The sequence below is a fragment of the Leuresthes tenuis genome, unplaced genomic scaffold (assembly GCF_036924035.1).
Source record: "Leuresthes tenuis unplaced genomic scaffold, fLeuTen1.0.hap1 SCAF_3, whole genome shotgun sequence".
Lineage (NCBI taxonomy): Eukaryota > Metazoa > Chordata > Actinopteri > Atheriniformes > Atherinopsidae > Leuresthes > Leuresthes tenuis.
Window position 1 is genome coordinate 2,869,476 of NW_027325357.1, and position 18,125 is coordinate 2,887,600.

Here is an 18,125-nt window from a genome sequence, read left to right on the forward strand (position 1 = left end):
CGGCCGTTAATGTTTCACAGGCTGATTTATGTGAGTCGCACGATTTGTTCCACAGCCAACACAGCCGGAGTGTTTCACATGCGCTCTCCTGAGGGGAAGTACAATATGAACTTCAGTCAGGCCGGGGCCGCCTGCCGGGCCGAGGGCGCCACATTAGCCACCTTTAAACAGCTGGGAGACGCACAGCAGGTAACTGCACTCTCAGGGGGTTTCCACGGAGACACAATCAGGAAATCTCACCTCAGTCTTTGCTCATGTTTCATTTGTTCTGATGTCTGATGGAAGAACAGGGAGTTCAGTTCATGTCTGTCAATAATTAGGATGGAACATCTGGATTTCAACACTGGAACATACAGAAGACGAATTATAATTCTACATCACATCACTGTAAAAACAGTTTTTAGAGCTGAAGATGCTCCTCAGATATTTTCATTTATGTTCAGATGAGAAACGGATGATCACAGCTGTGTAAATGAATCATTCAGGGTCGTCTCAGCCCCACTCACAGCAGTGCATGCTGGGACTTATCGCTCCTTCCCTGTTCTCCTCTGGTTCTGACAGGCGGGGATGCATCTGTGCGTCGCCGGCTGGATAGAGGGGGGGAGGGTGGGATACCCGACCCGTTTCCCTTCGGTTAAATGTGGAGACAACCACGTGGGCCTGGTCATGTACAAGGAGCCGGTGGCTCAGAGCAGCAAGTACGACGCCTACTGCTACAGGCTCAGAGGTACTACAGCAGCTCACCTGCTCAACTTTCACTGATTCAGAACCAAATCACAGCAAATATCATCTCAGGGCACTTCAGAGATTGTCAAAACTTTGTTTTCTTCTTTACTTTGCCTCGCTGGTTCCGTATTTTGACTCGCGGAGGTGGGGCATGACGTAGGCTAACATTTCAGCCAATGGCAAGCCTGAACCTGCTGTGACGCCTGTTAGCTCCTTTTGTAACACGAGCTAATTCTAGCTATAAGAGATTTTGAATTAAACAAAAGAACTTGGTTTCTTCATTCCTCTGATTCACAAACATTTGTTCAGAAGATTCTGAAACACAACTTGTTAAGATATAAAGGTTAAAGATGTAGCATAAACTTATGCTATAAAGACTTCAAATAACAATATAATATAACATCGGTACTGATTATGAGTCAGATGGATATCTGTAAAGTTATGACGTGTGAATAAGGAACCAAACAATGTTATCTTCCTGTGTTAAACATAGAAGAAGAAACAGCAGGAAACATCGGTTAAATGTCCAGTTTATTTTGGGTTAAACTGTTCAACACTCCAGACCACCAGGGGGCGATGTGGCTGCATGGGCCGATTAGTCATTTTCCAAAATAATGATTTCTTCGGTATTCTTCCACATACGTCTTAAAATACAGCTTGTGATCTCACTGAGAACCTGGAAGAACTCGTACAACGATATAAAGCACATTTAACACAGTTTCAACATTCAGCTGAAAGTGAATCTGGGTCATTTTGAGAGATCCACGTCTGTCTCTGGTTTGGATCAGATTCGGGGCAAATGTCACCGTTTGTTTACTTTGACCCAGATAAGGTCAGAAGTGTCCTGGGATGGTTTTCTCCAATACTCTCCTGAGAGGGTGTGTTGTTTGTTCAGCTTAGTTAGCACTAAGCTATCAATGCATCCACCTAAGTTTATGGGGCAGGTCTGTGGAAAGAGGGCTGAGAAACTCCCCCAAAATGCTTTCATGGGCCAAAGGTTGTTGTAAATCTGAGGATCTCTGGTCCTTACACACAAACATCTCCACACCAGAATGTGGGAGATTTCCAAAGTCTTCAGTTTGTATTAAATTCCACATTTGAGTTCGCTACATAAAACTGGAGAAACATGATCTCTGCTGTTAGATCTCAGCAGAACTCTGGCTGCAGGGTTTTGGATCAGCTGGAGGCTTTTCAGAGAATCTGTGGAACAGCCCAATAATAAGGAATTACAGTAGTTCAGTCCTGAAGTAACAGATGCATAGAGCAGTTTCTCTGCTCTGAGACAGGATGATCCTGATTTTAACAATAATACGAAGGTGAAAGAAGGCAGAAACCTGTTTTATATGTGGGTCAAAGGTCAGATCCTGGTCAGAAATAACTCCAAGGGAAGCCATCTTTGTTTCAGGACGTTTAAAGGTTTGTAAGAATCTGAAATTACTCAGAGGGATGTGAATTAAAAATAAATAAAAAACCAATGAAAGAGCAGAGAATTTAACCTGAATTGAAACCAAAGAATGAGAGCAGATCTTTTCTGAAGTGCATTTGTCTTTTTTCAGTGTTTCAATCAGTTTATTGGCAGTTTAATCATTGATCCTATAATCATTAACAGCTTATTCCACCTTAGAAACACTGACTCGGGTGGAAAACATTCCTTCTGATTTTAGTGTGTGCGTTTGCAGATGTTTCCTGTGCGTGTTCTGCTGGTTACGTTGGAAACGGAGACTTCTGTAACGGCGTCCTGAGCAGCGTCCTCGCTACATACAGCAACTTCTCCATCTTTTACAAGGTGAGTGTGGCAGCGTCCGGTTCTGATTACACACTCAGAACCAGCACATCCTCCTTATCTTTATTCACTGGCGGAAACGTTCGAAATGAAAATAAGACTGTTTTTGTCAACTTAGAACGAACAGTTTATATCCAAAGGTGGCGCCGTGTCACAACAGTCGCCTAAAAGGCACAAACCGTACGTTGGCTTTTAAATGGAGGCAGTAATGAAGCAGGTTTGTATCTTTAAAGTTAATCACTGATGGTCTGAAGGTGTCGATCCTCACCTGTTGTTATGAGCTGTGCGTAGATAGCTGCTCCTCCAGTTCAGCTGGTTTGGGTTTGTGGTTAGGATGCTCCTGGTCAGCAGGACAGACCCAGAATCTGCTTGGGAATGACTCGGAGTCCCCCAAGAAGAGCAGGAGGCGGCGGCTGTGGTCGCTTTCCCTGTAAAGAGGCAGAAAACAGATGGATGGAAGTCTGTGTGTCCAACAAAGCGTCTCCTTGAATTAAATCAGCTGAGGGTCTGATCAGATGCACCTGAAATAAACTGCCGTGTAAATCATTAAAGGAACGTCAGACACTCATGAGAGAAAACTGCTGTGACCTACCGAAGATAACGAGCTTTGGAAGGTGTCAAAGGAACAGTAATTACAGGGAGCTGATGAGCGCAGAGACTCCATGTTGACTAATTAAGAAATGAAAGATTCAGTTCAGCTCCAGAAACAAAACTGATGAGATCAAACCTCAGATCTGCGAGTCGAATAGAGAAAATGTTGAATAATTCAAGTGCTCAGCAGAAAGTCTTCAGTTTTGACCTTTTTATTTGTGTTTCCTGTGAAATCAGAAGGTGTTGCATGTAGATGAACTTTTACTGCCTGATGTCACCTCGCATCTTCAGTTGGGCAGAAGCCTCAAAGACAGACCCCCTACGGGCAAAAATCCACTTTTTAGCCTTGTTAAAAACTGTTTTTATGGTAGGAAGCAAACGATCTGTTTCCAGCTTGCGTTTCCCTCCCACATATATTAGGTTTCTGAGGGGGAGGAGGTTAATTTCCCTGTGTGATCTCCTACAGCCAGAGTTTCATTTAATTTTCAGTCTACACACATACGTAACCATGTCAACATGCCTGTTTTAAAGAGAATAATAACACATTCTTCCTCTTGTTGATGATGAACCGTGTCTCAGCAGAGCTGAAAGTGTGAGCTGTGCCTGTTGCAGCACAGCAGTGACCTGTACTGATGAATGCTGTGAAATCTGATCGTATTTCTCTTGAAACATGAAATCCTGTTTTTGTTAATTAATTATACAGTTAAAGTGTTTTTAAAAAGGCATTTATAAAGGCCGAAACTATTCCTCAAATAAATACAGATTGCTGCAGCAGCGGGCGTCGATGACATCATCCCAGCAGCTGAGTGTGTAGAAAACCCTCTATAAGCCCCCCGATAGCCGCTAACATTTCACGTTAGCATTTTAATGGAAATCAGTCGGCTTGTTAGCTGAGAAGGAAGCTAGCAGAGAACAAAAGGAAGCTAGGAGAGAACAGAAGGAAGCTAAGAGAGAACAGAAGGAAGCTAGCAGCGAACGGAAGGAAGCTAGCGGAGAACAAAAGGAAGCTAGCGGAGAACAAAAGGAAGCTAGCGGAGAACAAAAGGAAGCTAGCAGAGAACAAAAGGAAGCTAGCAGAGAACGGAAGGAAGCTAGCAGAGAACGGAAGGAAGCTAGCAGAGAACGGAAGGAAGCTAGCAGCGAACGGAAGGAAGCTAGCAGCGAACGGAAGGAAGCTAGCGGAGAACAAAAGGAAGCTAGCGGAGAACAAAAGGAAGCTAGCGGAGAACAGAAGGAAGCTGAGGCAACTTGTGTTTATTGTGTTGGACAAAATAGTGGCTAAATTCTGTTGAAATGTCCCCAGAACTGCCCACCAGCACAAGCACAGCATCATATTGTCCTTAATGTGCCTCTTCCCATCAGAGCAGCTTCAGCCTGTAAACTGTTAATGTGAAACTAATATTCTGAGTCACAACAAAGTCAGAATAAAAACAGCTCATTTTATCAGACCGTGTTGTATCTGTAACATCAGAGGCTGCTGGTCTGATAACAGACAATAAAACAGGAAATAAGAGGCTTTATTAGGATTTCAGCTGCATTAAGAGGCAGGAGGAGAGAAGCAGAATATCACAGATATTTATACATAATAATGAGGTTTATTTAAAAAAAAAAAAAAGCTTTGTTTAAGTTTTTTAATGAGTTTATCTGCTCTATGACACTTTAAGCTCAGAGATAAATCCAGTTAAATGTATTAATTCCTGACGGGTAAATCTATTTGTTTAAAATCTGTAGTTTATAAAGAGATTAAAAGTAAACAAAGTCGGGACAACCCTATAAAACGATTTTCTCTCAACAATATTCAGAGATCTTAAGTTCGGAGGTGCTCGACATCCCAAAGATTATCTGTTTGAAGTGTCGTCATGAACACTGACCCGATTAAAAACTAAACCCTTCAACACGAGAAAAGACGTGAAGATGATGGTCTGGGTCACATCTTCATCTCCTCCTGCCTCATGGCTGAATTACAGAAGAACAAAGAGCTCATCAGAAGCGAACCAGAACTTTCCTCCTCTGACTCTCCATACCCCCCCACACAGTCTGCATAAATCCTCCCCCCTGCTCTCAACTTCTCTGATAAGAGGCGCCCGTAATAAATCAGACACATTCCAACAGTCACCTCAGATCTTTCCCCGTTTTCTTCTTGTTGAGCAGATTCGTGTGGAGCTGTTCGATCCAGCTCATTTACCCAAAATCAGGATGTTTTGCTGGTTCGGTACCTCTACGGTTACTCATGAATATGATGATGTATCTGAAGTTAAAGCCTTCACTGGAACATGTTCACAGCGTTGTTAGGCTCACGGTGACATAAGACCTGTGTTTATTCCCCCTGAAACAGGTGATGGTTCACTGAGTTCTGCCTGCTTTACTCTTCCTGTTTTCTGAATCAGCTTCTCTTTAGCCTCATATGAAACAAAGGATTTGTTTGATTTTTTTAGTTTTATTTTAATCATATTTTTTGTAAGCTGTTGAGCTGTGGCCGACGGTAACCACGGCAACGATCAACATACGGTTCAGTTGGACCGAACAAACGGAGGAGAAACTAACTGCATTATGGAAACAGCACGAACGTCTCTACGACGTTTCATCTGCACTAAAAGCTCGGTCGACTTCATTTTTTCCAACAGGTGCATGATGGGAAATGATCTCAGAAAAATCTAGCTGTGGTCTTGAAAATAGTGACTCCGTAAGATCTGAGACTTTCAACGGTGATGTTGTCTTAAGATGTGAGCAGGTGTCCGGAGTTATTCTGTTAAAGATGCTTTTACAAAGGCAGAAATCGCCTTAAGTTCACTGCACGCCACGCTGTGCCACATCCATTTAACAGTGTGGGCTGAGACATCACGTCTAATGTGTGCAGACGGTGAGATCTGCTGAATCTTACCAGATTATCAGGCTAATTTCAGTTTAATGAGCCGACAGACTTAAAAATGACGGAATATTTCCTCCTGTCGTGATCTGAGCTGAACCAGATCTATATTATATATCTATAATTGGCTCAATATGAATTAATTGGATTATGATTACAGTGAATTTAGTTCCAATTGGCTTGAATTGGACTATATTATTAAAGTGCCTTGAGATGACAATTGTTGTAATCTGGCGCTATATAAATAAAATTGAATTGAATTGAACCAACCATCACAGAAACAAGACTTCTGCAGCTGCAACTTCTGGATTTACTTTGAGAGGATGAGCTCTTTTGGCTTCTGTAAACCCTGTTCGGGTTTATTTTGGTTTTCACGCAGCTGTGTTAGCGTCGCATTCATCGAAACGTCACTCTGTGCTACATTCCTACTGGGTAACCAGAAGATGAAGGTCGAAGCCGCACAGACATGGTGAGATGATGGAAATATCTGTTATTAAGACCATGGCACCAACAGCCTTTGAACCTCTCCAACATTGACAGACCTGTTCACGTGTTTTGGACTGAAGACTTTTGGTTTCTGTGGTCGTGTCTGCTGAGCTGCTAATTTCACACGATAGTTCAGTTTATTTTAGTGCATTTATCGCATTTGTGTGGTTCGTTTCGCTGCTCAGATTCATTCATCTTTTGAATTCACACAAACTCAACGTTCTGTCTCTGTCTTTGCAGTTCTTGCTGGATTACGCCGGCTCGTCCTTAGAGGGCAAGCAGCTTATTGAAGTTCTGTCTCACAGGAAGTCTGAAATCACCCTGTTTGTTCCTCACAACGCTGGATTCACACAAAACCAGGTGAAGTACAACTCCAGACCTTAAATAATTATCTGAACATGTTGACCTTCATTCAACAGTAATTGTGTTTGTACTGAATATATAAATGAGACTGAAAAGGATTTACCAAAAAAAAAGAGGAGTTTATATGTTTAAAAAAGAAAAGAGACCCAAGCAAAGAGCTCTGTGGAACTCCATAGATCCTGTTCTGAAGGAAGAATATAAGAACTTTGCAGGTTTTAAACGTATTAATGCAGATTTTTGTAAAGCTGATGTGTGAAACTTTGTACCTTAATTTTACTGTTTCTGTCAGTTTGTGATCACGCTTTAAATCTTAAGACCTGAATTGTTTAAACTAGCAGGTTAAAGAAGTTTCTCTTCTCTGTTTTTTAGACTCTGTCTGGAAGAGATCTGGAGTATCACTTCTCAACCAATCACAGCAGGTGGCACTTCAAGGATCTGAGACACCAGGAAGCCATCGCTTCGAGGCTCGGGTTCAACCTGACTGTTACCGATAACAAAAACAAGGTTGGTGCAGACGACCCGTCAATCAGAACACAGAAACATGAAGGAAAAGGAGAGCTGTTTCTCCTGTTTCTCTTGGCTTTGTTTCATCGGTTCCTCCTTCGACCTTTATTGTTCCGTGTTCTGTTAGCTTCGTTTCCTCCTTCGACCTTTATTGTTCTGTTAGCTTCGTTTCCTCCTTCGACCTTTATTGTTCTGTGTTCTGTTAGCATCGTTTCCTCCTTCGACCTTTATTGTTCTGTGTTCTGTTAGCATCGTTTCCTCCTTCGACCTTTATTGTTCTGTGTTCTGTTAGCATCGTTTCCTCCTTCGACCTTTGTTCTGTGTTCTGTTAGCTTCGTTTCCTCCTTCGACCTTTGTTCTGTTAGCTTCGTTTCCTCCTTCGACCTTTATTGTTCTGTGTTCTGTTAGCTTCGTTTCCTCCTTCGACCTTTATTGTTCTGTGTTCTGTTAGCTTAGTTTCCTCCTTCGACCTTTATTGTTCTATTAGCTTAGTTTCCTCCTTCGACCTTTATTGTTCTATTAGCTTCGTTTCCTCCTTCGACCTTTATTGTTCTGTTAGCTTCGTTTCCTCCTTCGACCTTTATTGTTCTGTGTTCTGTTAGCTTAGTTTCCTCCTTCGACCTTTATTGTTCTATTAGCTTAGTTTCCTCCTTCGACCTTTATTGTTCTATTAGCTTCGTTTCCTCCTTCGACCTTTATTGTTCTGTTAGCTTCGTTTCCTCCTTCGACCTTTATTGTTCTGTTAGCTTCGTTTCCTCCTTCGACCTTTATTTGTTCCGTGTTCTGTTAGCTTCGTTTCCTCCTTCGACCTTTATTGTTCCGTGTTCTGTTAGCTTCGGTTCCTCCTTCGACCTTTATTGTTCCGTGTTCTGTTAGCTTCGTTTCCTCCTTCGACCTTTATTGTTCTGTGTTCTGTTAGCTTAGTTTCCTCCTTCGACCTTTATTGTTCTGTTAGCTTCGTTTCCTCCTTCGACCTTTATTGTTCTATTAGCTTAGTTTCCTCCTTCGACCTTTATTGTTCTGTTAGCTTCGTTTCCTCCTTCGACCTTTATTGTTCTGTTAGCTTCGTTTCCTCCTTCGACCTTTATTGTTCTGTTAGCTTCGTTTCCTCCTTCGACCTTTATTGTTCTGTTAGCTTCGTTTCCTCCTTCGACCTTTATTTGTTCCGTGTTCTGTTAGCTTCGTTTCCTCCTTCGACCTTTATTGTTCCGTGTTCTGTTAGCTTCGGTTCCTCCTTCGACCTTTATTGTTCTGTGTTCTGTTAGCTTAGTTTCCTCCTTCGACCTTTATTGTTCTATTAGCTTCGTTTCCTCCTTCGACCTTTATTGTTCTGTTAGCTTCGTTTCCTCCTTCGACCTTTATTGTTCTATTAGCTTCGTTTCCTCCTTCGACCTTTATTGTTCTATTAGCTTCGTTTCCTCCTTCGACCTTTATTGTTCTGTTAGCTTCGTTTCCTCCTTCGACCTTTATTGTTCTGTTAGCTTCGTTTCCTCCTTCGACCTTTATTGTTCTGTTAGCTTCGTTTCCTCCTTCGACCTTTATTGTTCCGTGTTCTGTTAGCTTCGGTTCCTCCTTCGACCTTTATTGTTCTGTGTTCTGTTAGCTTCGTTTCCTCCTTCGACCTTTATTGTTCTGTTAGCTTCGTTTCCTCCTTCGACCTTTATTGTTCTGTTAGCTTCGTTTCCTCCTTCGACCTTTATTGTTCTGTGTTCTGTTAGCTTAGTTTCCTCCTTCGACCTTTATTGTTCTATTAGCTTCGTTTCCTCCTTCGACCTTTATTGTTCTGTTAGCTTCGTTTCCTCCTTCGACCTTTATTGTTCTGTTAGCTTCGTTTCCTCCTTCAACCTTTATTGTTCCGTGTTCTGTTAGCTTCGTTTCCTCCTTCGACCTTTATTGTTCTGTTAGCTTCGTTTCCTCCTTCGACCTTTATTGTTCTGTTAGCTTCGTTTCCTCCTTCGACCTTTATTTGTTCCGTGTTCTGTTAGCTTCGTTTCCTCCTTCGACCTTTATTGTTCCGTGTTCTGTTAGCATCGTTTCCTCCTTCGACCTTTATTGTTCCGTGTTCTGTTAGCTTCGTTTCCTCCTTCGACCTTTATTGTTCTGTGTTCTGTTAGCTTCGTTTCCTCCTTCGACCTTTATTGTTCTGTTAGCTTCGTTTCCTCCTTCGACCTTTATTTGTTCCGTGTTCTGTTAGCTTCGTTTCCTCCTTCGACCATTATTGTTCCGTGTTCTGTTAGCATCGTTTCCTCCTTCGACCTTTATTGTTCCGTGTTCTGTTAGCTTCGTTTCCTCCTTCGACCTTTATCGTTCCGCGTTCTGTTAGCATCGTTTCCTCCTTCGACCTTTATTGTTCTGTGTTCTGTTAGCATCGTTTCCTCCTTCGACCTTTGTTCTGTTAGCTTCGTTTCCTCCTTCGACCTTTATTGTTCTGTTAGCTTCGTTTCCTCCTTCGACCTTTATTGTTCTGTTAGCTTCGTTTCCTCCTTCGACCTTTATTGTTCTGTGTTCTGTTAGCTTAGTTTCCTCCTTCGACCTTTATTGTTCTATTAGCTTCGTTTCCTCCTTCGACCTTTATTGTTCTGTTAGCTTCGTTTCCTCCTTCGACCTTTATTGTTCTGTTAGCTTCGTTTCCTCCTTCAACCTTTATTGTTCCGTGTTCTGTTAGCTTCGTTTCCTCCTTCGACCTTTATTTGTTCCGTGTTCTGTTAGCTTCGTTTCCTCCTTCGACCTTTATTGTTCTGTTAGCTTCGTTTCCTCCTTCGACCTTTATTTGTTCCGTGTTCTGTTAGCTTCGTTTCCTCCTTCGACCTTTATTGTTCCGTGTTCTGTTAGCATCGTTTCCTCCTTCGACCTTTATTGTTCCGTGTTCTGTTAGCTTCGTTTCCTCCTTCGACCTTTATTTGTTCCGTGTTCTGTTAGCTTCGTTTCCTCCTTCGACCATTATTGTTCCGTGTTCTGTTAGCTTCGTTTCCTCCTTCGACCTTTATCGTTCCGCGTTCTGTTAGCATCGTTTCCTCCTTCGACCTTTATTGTTCTGTGTTCTGTTAGCATCGTTTCCTCCTTCGACCTTTGTTCTGTTAGCTTCGTTTCCTCCTTCGACCTTTATTGTTCTGTTAGCTTCGTTTCCTCCTTCGACCTTTATTGTTCTGTGTTCTGTTAGCTTAGTTTCCTCCTTCGACCTTTATTGTTCTATTAGCTTCGTTTCCTTCTTCGACCTTTATTGTTCTGTTAGCTTCGTTTCCTCCTTCGACCTTTATTGTTCTGTTAGCTTCGTTTCCTCCTTCAACCTTTATTGTTCCGTGTTCTGTTAGCTTCGTTTCCGCCTTCGACCTTTATTGTTCCGTGTTCTGTTAGCTTCGTTTCCTCCTTCGACCTTTATTGTTCTGTTAGCTTCGTTTCCTCCTTCGACCTTTATTTGTTCCGTGTTCTGTTAGCTTCGTTTCCTCCTTCGACCTTTATTGTTCCGTGTTCTGTTAGCATCGTTTCCTCCTTCGACCTTTATTGTTCCGTGTTCTGTTAGCTTCGTTTCCTCCTTCGACCTTTATTGTTCTGTGTTCTGTTAGCTTCGTTTCCTCCTTCGACCTTTATTTGTTCCGTGTTCTGTTAGCTTCGTTTCCTCCTTCGACCATTATTGTTCCGTGTTCTGTTAGCATCGTTTCCTCCTTCGACCTTTATTGTTCCGTGTTCTGTTAGCTTCGTTTCCTCCTTCGACCTTTATTGTTCTGTGTTCTGTTAGCTTCGTTTCCTCCTTCGACCTTTATTGTTCTGTTAGCTTCGTTTCCTCCTTCGACCTTTATTTGTTCCGTGTTCTGTTAGCTTCGTTTCCTCCTTCGACCATTATTGTTCTGTGTTCTGTTAGCTTCGTTTCCTCCTTCGACCTTTATTGTTCTGTTAGCTTCGTTTCCTCCTTCGACCTTTATTGTTCCGTGTTCTGTTAGCATCGTTTCCTCCTTCGACCTTTATCGTTCCGCGTTCTGTTAGCATCGTTTCCTCCTTCGACCTTTATTGTTCTGTGTTCTGTTAGCATCGTTTCCTCCTTCGACCTTTGTTCTGTTAGCTTCGTTTCCTCCTTCGACCTTTATTGTTCTGTGTTCTGTTAGCTTCGTTTCCTCCTTCGACCTTTATTGTTCCGTGTTCTGTTAGCTTCGTTTCCTCCTTCGACCTTTATTGTTCTGTGTTCTGTTAGCTTCGTTTCCTCCTTCGACCTTTATTGTTCTGTTAGCTTCGTTTCCTCCTTCGACCTTTATTGTTCCGTGTTCTGTTAGCTTCATTTCCTCCTTCGACCTTTATTGTTCTGTGTTCTGTTATCTTCGTTTCATCGGTTCCTCACAGCTCCACCTGCAGGTCGTCAGGATGAGTTGGAGCTGGTTCATCCAAACGGTCCAACTTCGCCTTCCTCTGTATCTTCAAAGCAAAAATCCTCTGATGGCAGATTTTTCTCTCACATCTTGAAACACAAACATTTTAAGAAGATGTTAAAAAGCCTAAAAACAACTTTTTTTTAACAGAAGAGAGACTTTAAAACAGAAGCTCTACCCTTAACCAGATCAAATATCATCATTATGCAGAAATGTTAATAGTCTCTAGTTTTTCCTGCTCAGCTGCTTATTATTCAAACCTCTCATCAGTTGATGCTGAGTCTTATAACGACAGGAAGAACCTGAGGCATTTTTCACAAAAGCAGAACCCAGACAGTCCTGGACAAAAGAAAAACACAGATTGACCTAGTTTAGTCAGTTCATCTTTGCTTTAACATTTCACACATTGACTTCACACCCAGCAGCAGCTACAAGCCGAAGAGAGATGAAGCAAATAAATGTAGACGAGGACAGACTTATCGATCTAAATCTACTTGATATATTTCCAAACTGCAGCTCTGAACTGAAACCATCATAATTACACCAGAGAAGGAGCCTTTAGAATATAGTCAGTGGAACATTAACACCAAGTTTTGGGTTTTATTTCATGTTTAACCTAAATCACAAGCACTAAGTTCAATATAAGAAGATTTAGTAGATAAGTGGATTAACGAATCTTGTGTGTTTCTTTTATTTTTATTTAACCAGGAAATAAAAACTCATGAGATTTAAAGTCTTTCAGGGTGTGAAAGATAAATATCGGCAGCAGTAAGCACAACACACTAAATAATTTATACATGTCGATATGACAAGAGGGAACTATAAAATATCATAAATTTAACACCATAATCATTACAGCCCAAACTGGGACAGAATGATCAACCAGACGTGTGTTTAAATATGTTTAATTAAAGCAGCTCCTTTCGATTCAAGCAATTCTATTTATTTTAATCAGGACAAGCGTTCTTAAATGGTTTCTTTACAAAAGGATTTAAGTCTTTAAATATGTTGGGAGCAGACCAAGAACCATCATTAACTTCAGTTAATGACATAACAATATTTCTTTCATTTAAACCTAATTAACTTGGAGGTATGAGCCATTAAAATATCCATTTCTGGATGTTAAACTATTTTTTTTTTTAATTGGATAAAAACACTCAAGGTTACTGCTGCAGATGAGCTGATCATCTACGACTCTTAATGCAAAAGGAAAAACACTCGATTACATAAAAATAGAAATGTTTTCCTTCTTTAGGGAACCCAGACATATACAGAAAGGGAAAAGTGAACTTTAAAACAGCTGATGGTGAAAACTAAAAATAAGTTTCATCAAATAAATCAAGGAAACAAAACCAAAGAAGAAAAAAAGGGTGAAAAATAACAAAAAGGAGGGAAAATGAAAACCACAAAGACGGGAAATAAAACGGATAAAAGACACAAAGAAATACGTCCTCCTCTTTATAAAACTGGAACTACAAAGAAAAAACAGAACTTAAACAGACGGAATTTATTGAAATCAACTTATATATCATCTGTAATTAGTTACCACTAGTTACAGCAACTATAACCACCAGTTACCTTAACTTTAACCACCAGTTACAGCAACTATAACCACCAGTTACCTTAACTTTAACCACCAGTTACAGCAACTATAACCACCAGTTACCTTAACTTTAACCACCAGTTACAGCAACTATAACCACCAGTTACCTTAACTTTAACAACCAGTAACTGCAACTTTAACCACAAGTTACAGCAACTATAACCACCAGTTACCTTAACTTTAACCACCAGTTACCTTAACTATAACCACCAGTTACGACACCTTCAGAAGTCGTCACATAAAACAAAACAGAACAACATGCTGTCACCATCTGTTCTTTTTTGTTTTTGTTCCATTTAAAACAATTTACACTTTCTTTGCTGAGTCGTAAAGAGAAAAACCATGGTAACCATGAATTATGCTTATTCTAAAAAAATTATTTATTGTCTTAACTGAACTTTTAAAATGTATCTAAATATGTTAGTTTGACGGAAATCGTATGAAATGGAACGGATCAACACCCCTTCTGACTCCGATGTCTTTAGTTTTCTCAAAATTGTCTCTGAGGCTTTAAACTGGAAATAGTCACTTGTTGATTTTCAGTCGTTTCTTTTTCAGAGCTGTAAGCTGGTGAACCAGCGGCTGCTGCTGAAGTGGGATATTCCTGCTGTGAACGGGATCATCCACGTCATCGAGGCCCCGCTGACGGCTCCGCCCCCAACGGTGAGCGAATACTATTTAACCCCGAGGACCTGATTTAACTTATTTTCTCTTTCCTGTCTGAAAAGATTGAAGAATGCATGTTTGAGGCCCACATTCAGTCCTGAATATGTTAGTTGAACTCACCAACAGCCCAATAAATAACCTCAGCAACAATCTCCCAGCACTGATGAACACTTGCCTGAATGAGGGAAGAAGAAGTCTGGCCTCCTGACTGACCGCAGGTTGGACAGAAAGTACTAATAATGATAAAAACCCTTGTCATCTTGGGGTTAAAGTCACATTATTGTACTCTGACAGCTTATTCTTGCCAACAAAGAGCAGAAATGTTCAGTTTATTTTGTGGTGCTGCAGCTCTGACGTTGGCCACCAGGGGGCACTGTGCTGACCCATCCTCTGACTCCTGATAGGCTGCAGCGTCTGTTGTTGCTGGGCGGTTTGTGATGGAGAGCAGATGGCTGCTTTTAGCTTTTTGGAACAGTTTTCAGGAAATGAAGATTCAATCTGCTGCATTTCCAAAACATCAATATTCATGATCAGGGACAAATGATGCAGATCGCAACAGATCATTCAGTTATATTTGTTTTACTCTTTCAAATGGCTAATAATCACCCATCTAATCAGAGTCCTCAAAGCTTTAATCAGACATTTTTATGAGAATGAAGACATCAAATACTGTTAATGTGTAATATTCGGTTACATTTAGGGATCTACTTTAGAATTAAGTGTGAATAAAACTTTGTAATTGGATAGATATTGATTAAACGCCCCTTGATCAGCTCTAATTTAATAATACATAATCATGTAATGTGGTTGTTCTGTCTGGCAGCATTTTGAGCGGTGTGCTTACAGAGGTGGACCTTTTTTGTTTTTCACTTATTAGCAGCTTAACTGTCTGTTTGTTTAGGCCTTAATGAATATAATGTGACCTTGTCTCCCCAGATAATCCATGGTGGCCACGCCCATTCAAGCGCCATCGTGTCGGCCATCTTGGTGTCATTGTTGCTGGCGTGTGTGTTGGCCGCCCTCGGTTACTATGTCTTCAAACACAAGATTGACCCCTTCCGATTCCACTACTTCAAAGTAAGACATTACGGTTACAGCACCATCATTTTGATCTGATATTTAGATCAATAGATAAATACTTTATTGATCCCAAAGGAAATTTGTCATTATGATGAATTAAAATCACTTTGATGATTCTCTTCTCCAGCACCTTTGGCTGTTTTTAGCTTGACAAGAACACTTTCTATCAGCTCTGGTCTTTGTTAGCATAGCCTAGCATGAGAAGCTTTGTTAGCATAGCCTAGCATGAGAAGCTTTGTTAGCATAGCCTAGCATGAGAAGCTTTGTTAGCATAACCTAGCATGAGAAGCTTTGTTAGCATAGCCTAGCATGAGAAGCAGAAACGCATCATGAAGCAGCTTTTCTGGTACTCACTGCTGTCGTTACCCTGCAACAGGATGAGGACACGACGGGTGGGAGGACAAAACCCACATTGGTCTCCATTCCTAACCCACTCTACAGTGGCTCCAGAGCCTTCGCCGAGCCCTTTGGGGTGAGTATGATCAGAATTTGAGCGTTTCCTAACAGGAAACTTTGTCCTTTACAGGACAAAGTAACCAGGCAGGAACGTTTAATCCACACTCAGCACGGTTAAACCTCAACCTTCCACAGTAAACAAAACTATCTCTGAAATAACTTGAAACTGACAACAGTTCAATAGCATCCCTTATTGTTTAATATCTTATGTATCTGCCTCCAACCGACATTGGCTTGCAGAGGCAAAAATCATGATCACGATTATTCTGATCAATATTGAAATCACGATTATTAATCACGATCATTATCTGCATACGGTACATAGGGTGCTGTAATGGTTGTCGGGGTTGGCGCTGGACATGGACGGGGATTTTGTGATAGCTTAAATGTGAATTAACATTAGCTTTGGCCTTCATGGATTCCTCATATTTTCCCGCGATCGTCACCCGGAAGTCGAAGGAGACGATATTACTGTTACTGAAAGAAACGAACAACGCGCCATTGTGCATCTCTGTGCCATAACCAGCTCATCACAGATGGAGAGGGACGCAGCTTCATCTCGCTCTTGCTCAATCAGTGGCAGCAGTGACCCTTTAAAGCTTTAAACCCAAATAAAACCACACAAACTGATCATTTGGCTAAAAAAAAAAAAAAAAAAAAACTAGATTTCTGTCTGGTCTCAACAACAGACTTATTTATGTTAAACAGCTTTTTAACGTCTGAACTTTAAAAGCAATTAAATCAATTAAATATCTAATTTCTTTAGGGAATATTTAAGAGTCTTTATCTTAATTTTTATAGAGAAAATTCATATTTAAAAGAATTATGCAGCAGAATTTAAAAACAAAGAATAAAAAGCTTGCCGGCAGCTCCCAGATGACTTATTCCCACTCTGAATCTGATTTTCTAAACGACCGTTTAGACGACACGTGCACAGCTGAGCGATCTGCTACTTAATGGCTGCCTTTGACTATTAACCAATGATAATTAAGTCTGAGTGTGCGCTTCAGATGCTCATCTGCATAACATGAGGAGGAAATGTTTTACAGGCTCTGCATCTGGTTACATGTGTCGCACTTTTAGCCACAACATAAAAACAGACTTTTTTTTTTTAACGCTCTTTGTTTCTGAGATCTTTTCCTGCTCTGATCAACTGAAACAGGATGTGAGGCGTTAACAGCCAGCTGAGTTTAGGCTGCACTAAAGCTCAAAACCAGCTCCTCCATCTTAAACTCTCATGTGTGTCACATCCTGGACGAGTTCTTAAAGTCTTAATATCAAATTAAATTAATTCCTTTCATCATTAACAGTTAATTTCCCTTTGAATTAAGTATGAGGGCGTTTTCTTTCTGCAGGACACCAGTCTGGGAACTGAGCCAACACAGCCTGAAGAACCTCCAAAGATTCTGGACCTGGACCAGTAGGACCAGTTCAACCACTAAAGATAACTGGAACTCATTCGATTTCTGCTTCTACTCTGTTCATATGTATCCAAAATAAAAAGATGTCTGTTCCCAGAATTGTTCTGAGGATGGTTTTACATTAAATAATTCTGTTTCACTCTCTGTGTCTCAACTTTTTCATGAACTTTATAAAAACAGGAAGTTAAGAATTAAATGATGGAAGGAAAATTTATAAGAACTCAGGAAAAGACGACCACATTTAACCTTTGTGTTTTCAAGTTAAAGTATATAAAAAGTACCGTTTGCTTCATGATATCCTCAGAAACTGATATTTTATATCAAAACGGTTTAAACTTAGCCCAATAGATGAACCATGGATAAATATAGAACAAGTAAATCTCTGACCTGCCACTTTTTAGTCAAAACGTAAAAAATTCCAAATGTTTCAAAAGCACCTCTCTGACAGCCTGGTGGGAATTTCTTAAAATAACAAAGTCCTCACTTGTCCCGTGTAAGTTTACACCCATCTGGAACAATCCTGACATCCTGCAAAACAAAAAAATGCTAAACTTTACTCTGTGGAAGATCAAAGGAATCAAACATCTGGAACATATAATCCAAAATGGACATTTTATTTCATTTGATGAGCTCATATCACAACATGAGATAAGCAGCAATAAATTCCTAGAATATCAACAACTTAAGTCTATGATAAAGAAATATATCCTCCACCAACCAGACTTACAACTCCCGACTAGGGTAGCAGAATTTCTAAGCATCTGCACCCCAAAACTACTATCAAAAATATATAAATTATTGTCTAAAATAGATGACACAATGTCTCTTCAATCCTCAAAATGGGAGGCAGATTTATCCATCAGTTCTAGTCATAGCTTCTGGCCACAAATATGTTTGAACACCTTCAGAATGACTCAGAATTCTAATTTACAGCTCATACAATACAAAATCCTTCATAGAATAAACTATACAGGACAAAGGATGTCCAGGATGGGTCTAACACACTCAAACATCTGCTCACATTGCACAGATAACACACCTGATGGTGACTTAGACAACATCAACATGGAAATTAACTCAGCACACATGGTTCTCACAGTGTTGTGTATCGCAAAGAAAACTATTCTCATGAACTGGAAAGCGAAGAACAATCTGTGTTTTAACCAGTTTAGAAATTTTCTTTTAGATTATATTAGCATGGAAACAATGTCTGCCTCCTCAA

General features: G+C 40.6%; 1 protein-coding gene across 1 annotated transcript in view; it reads left to right on the forward strand.

Moving 5' to 3' along the window:
- Window positions 1–17,002, forward strand: part of stab1 (stabilin 1) — a 111,085-nt gene extending 94,083 nt beyond the window's left edge. The window contains exons 62-70 of the mRNA XM_072381442.1: window positions 56–189; window positions 562–727; window positions 2,406–2,512; window positions 6,693–6,812; window positions 7,185–7,319; window positions 13,839–13,943; window positions 14,883–15,023; window positions 15,403–15,498; window positions 16,838–17,002. Of these exons, the coding sequence (XP_072237543.1) occupies window positions 56–189; window positions 562–727; window positions 2,406–2,512; window positions 6,693–6,812; window positions 7,185–7,319; window positions 13,839–13,943; window positions 14,883–15,023; window positions 15,403–15,498; window positions 16,838–16,906 (1,073 nt within the window). The 3' untranslated portion in view covers window positions 16,907–17,002. The remainder of the gene's footprint in view (window positions 1–55; window positions 190–561; window positions 728–2,405; window positions 2,513–6,692; window positions 6,813–7,184; window positions 7,320–13,838; window positions 13,944–14,882; window positions 15,024–15,402; window positions 15,499–16,837) is intronic.
- Window positions 17,003–18,125: the final 1,123 nt, after the last annotated feature.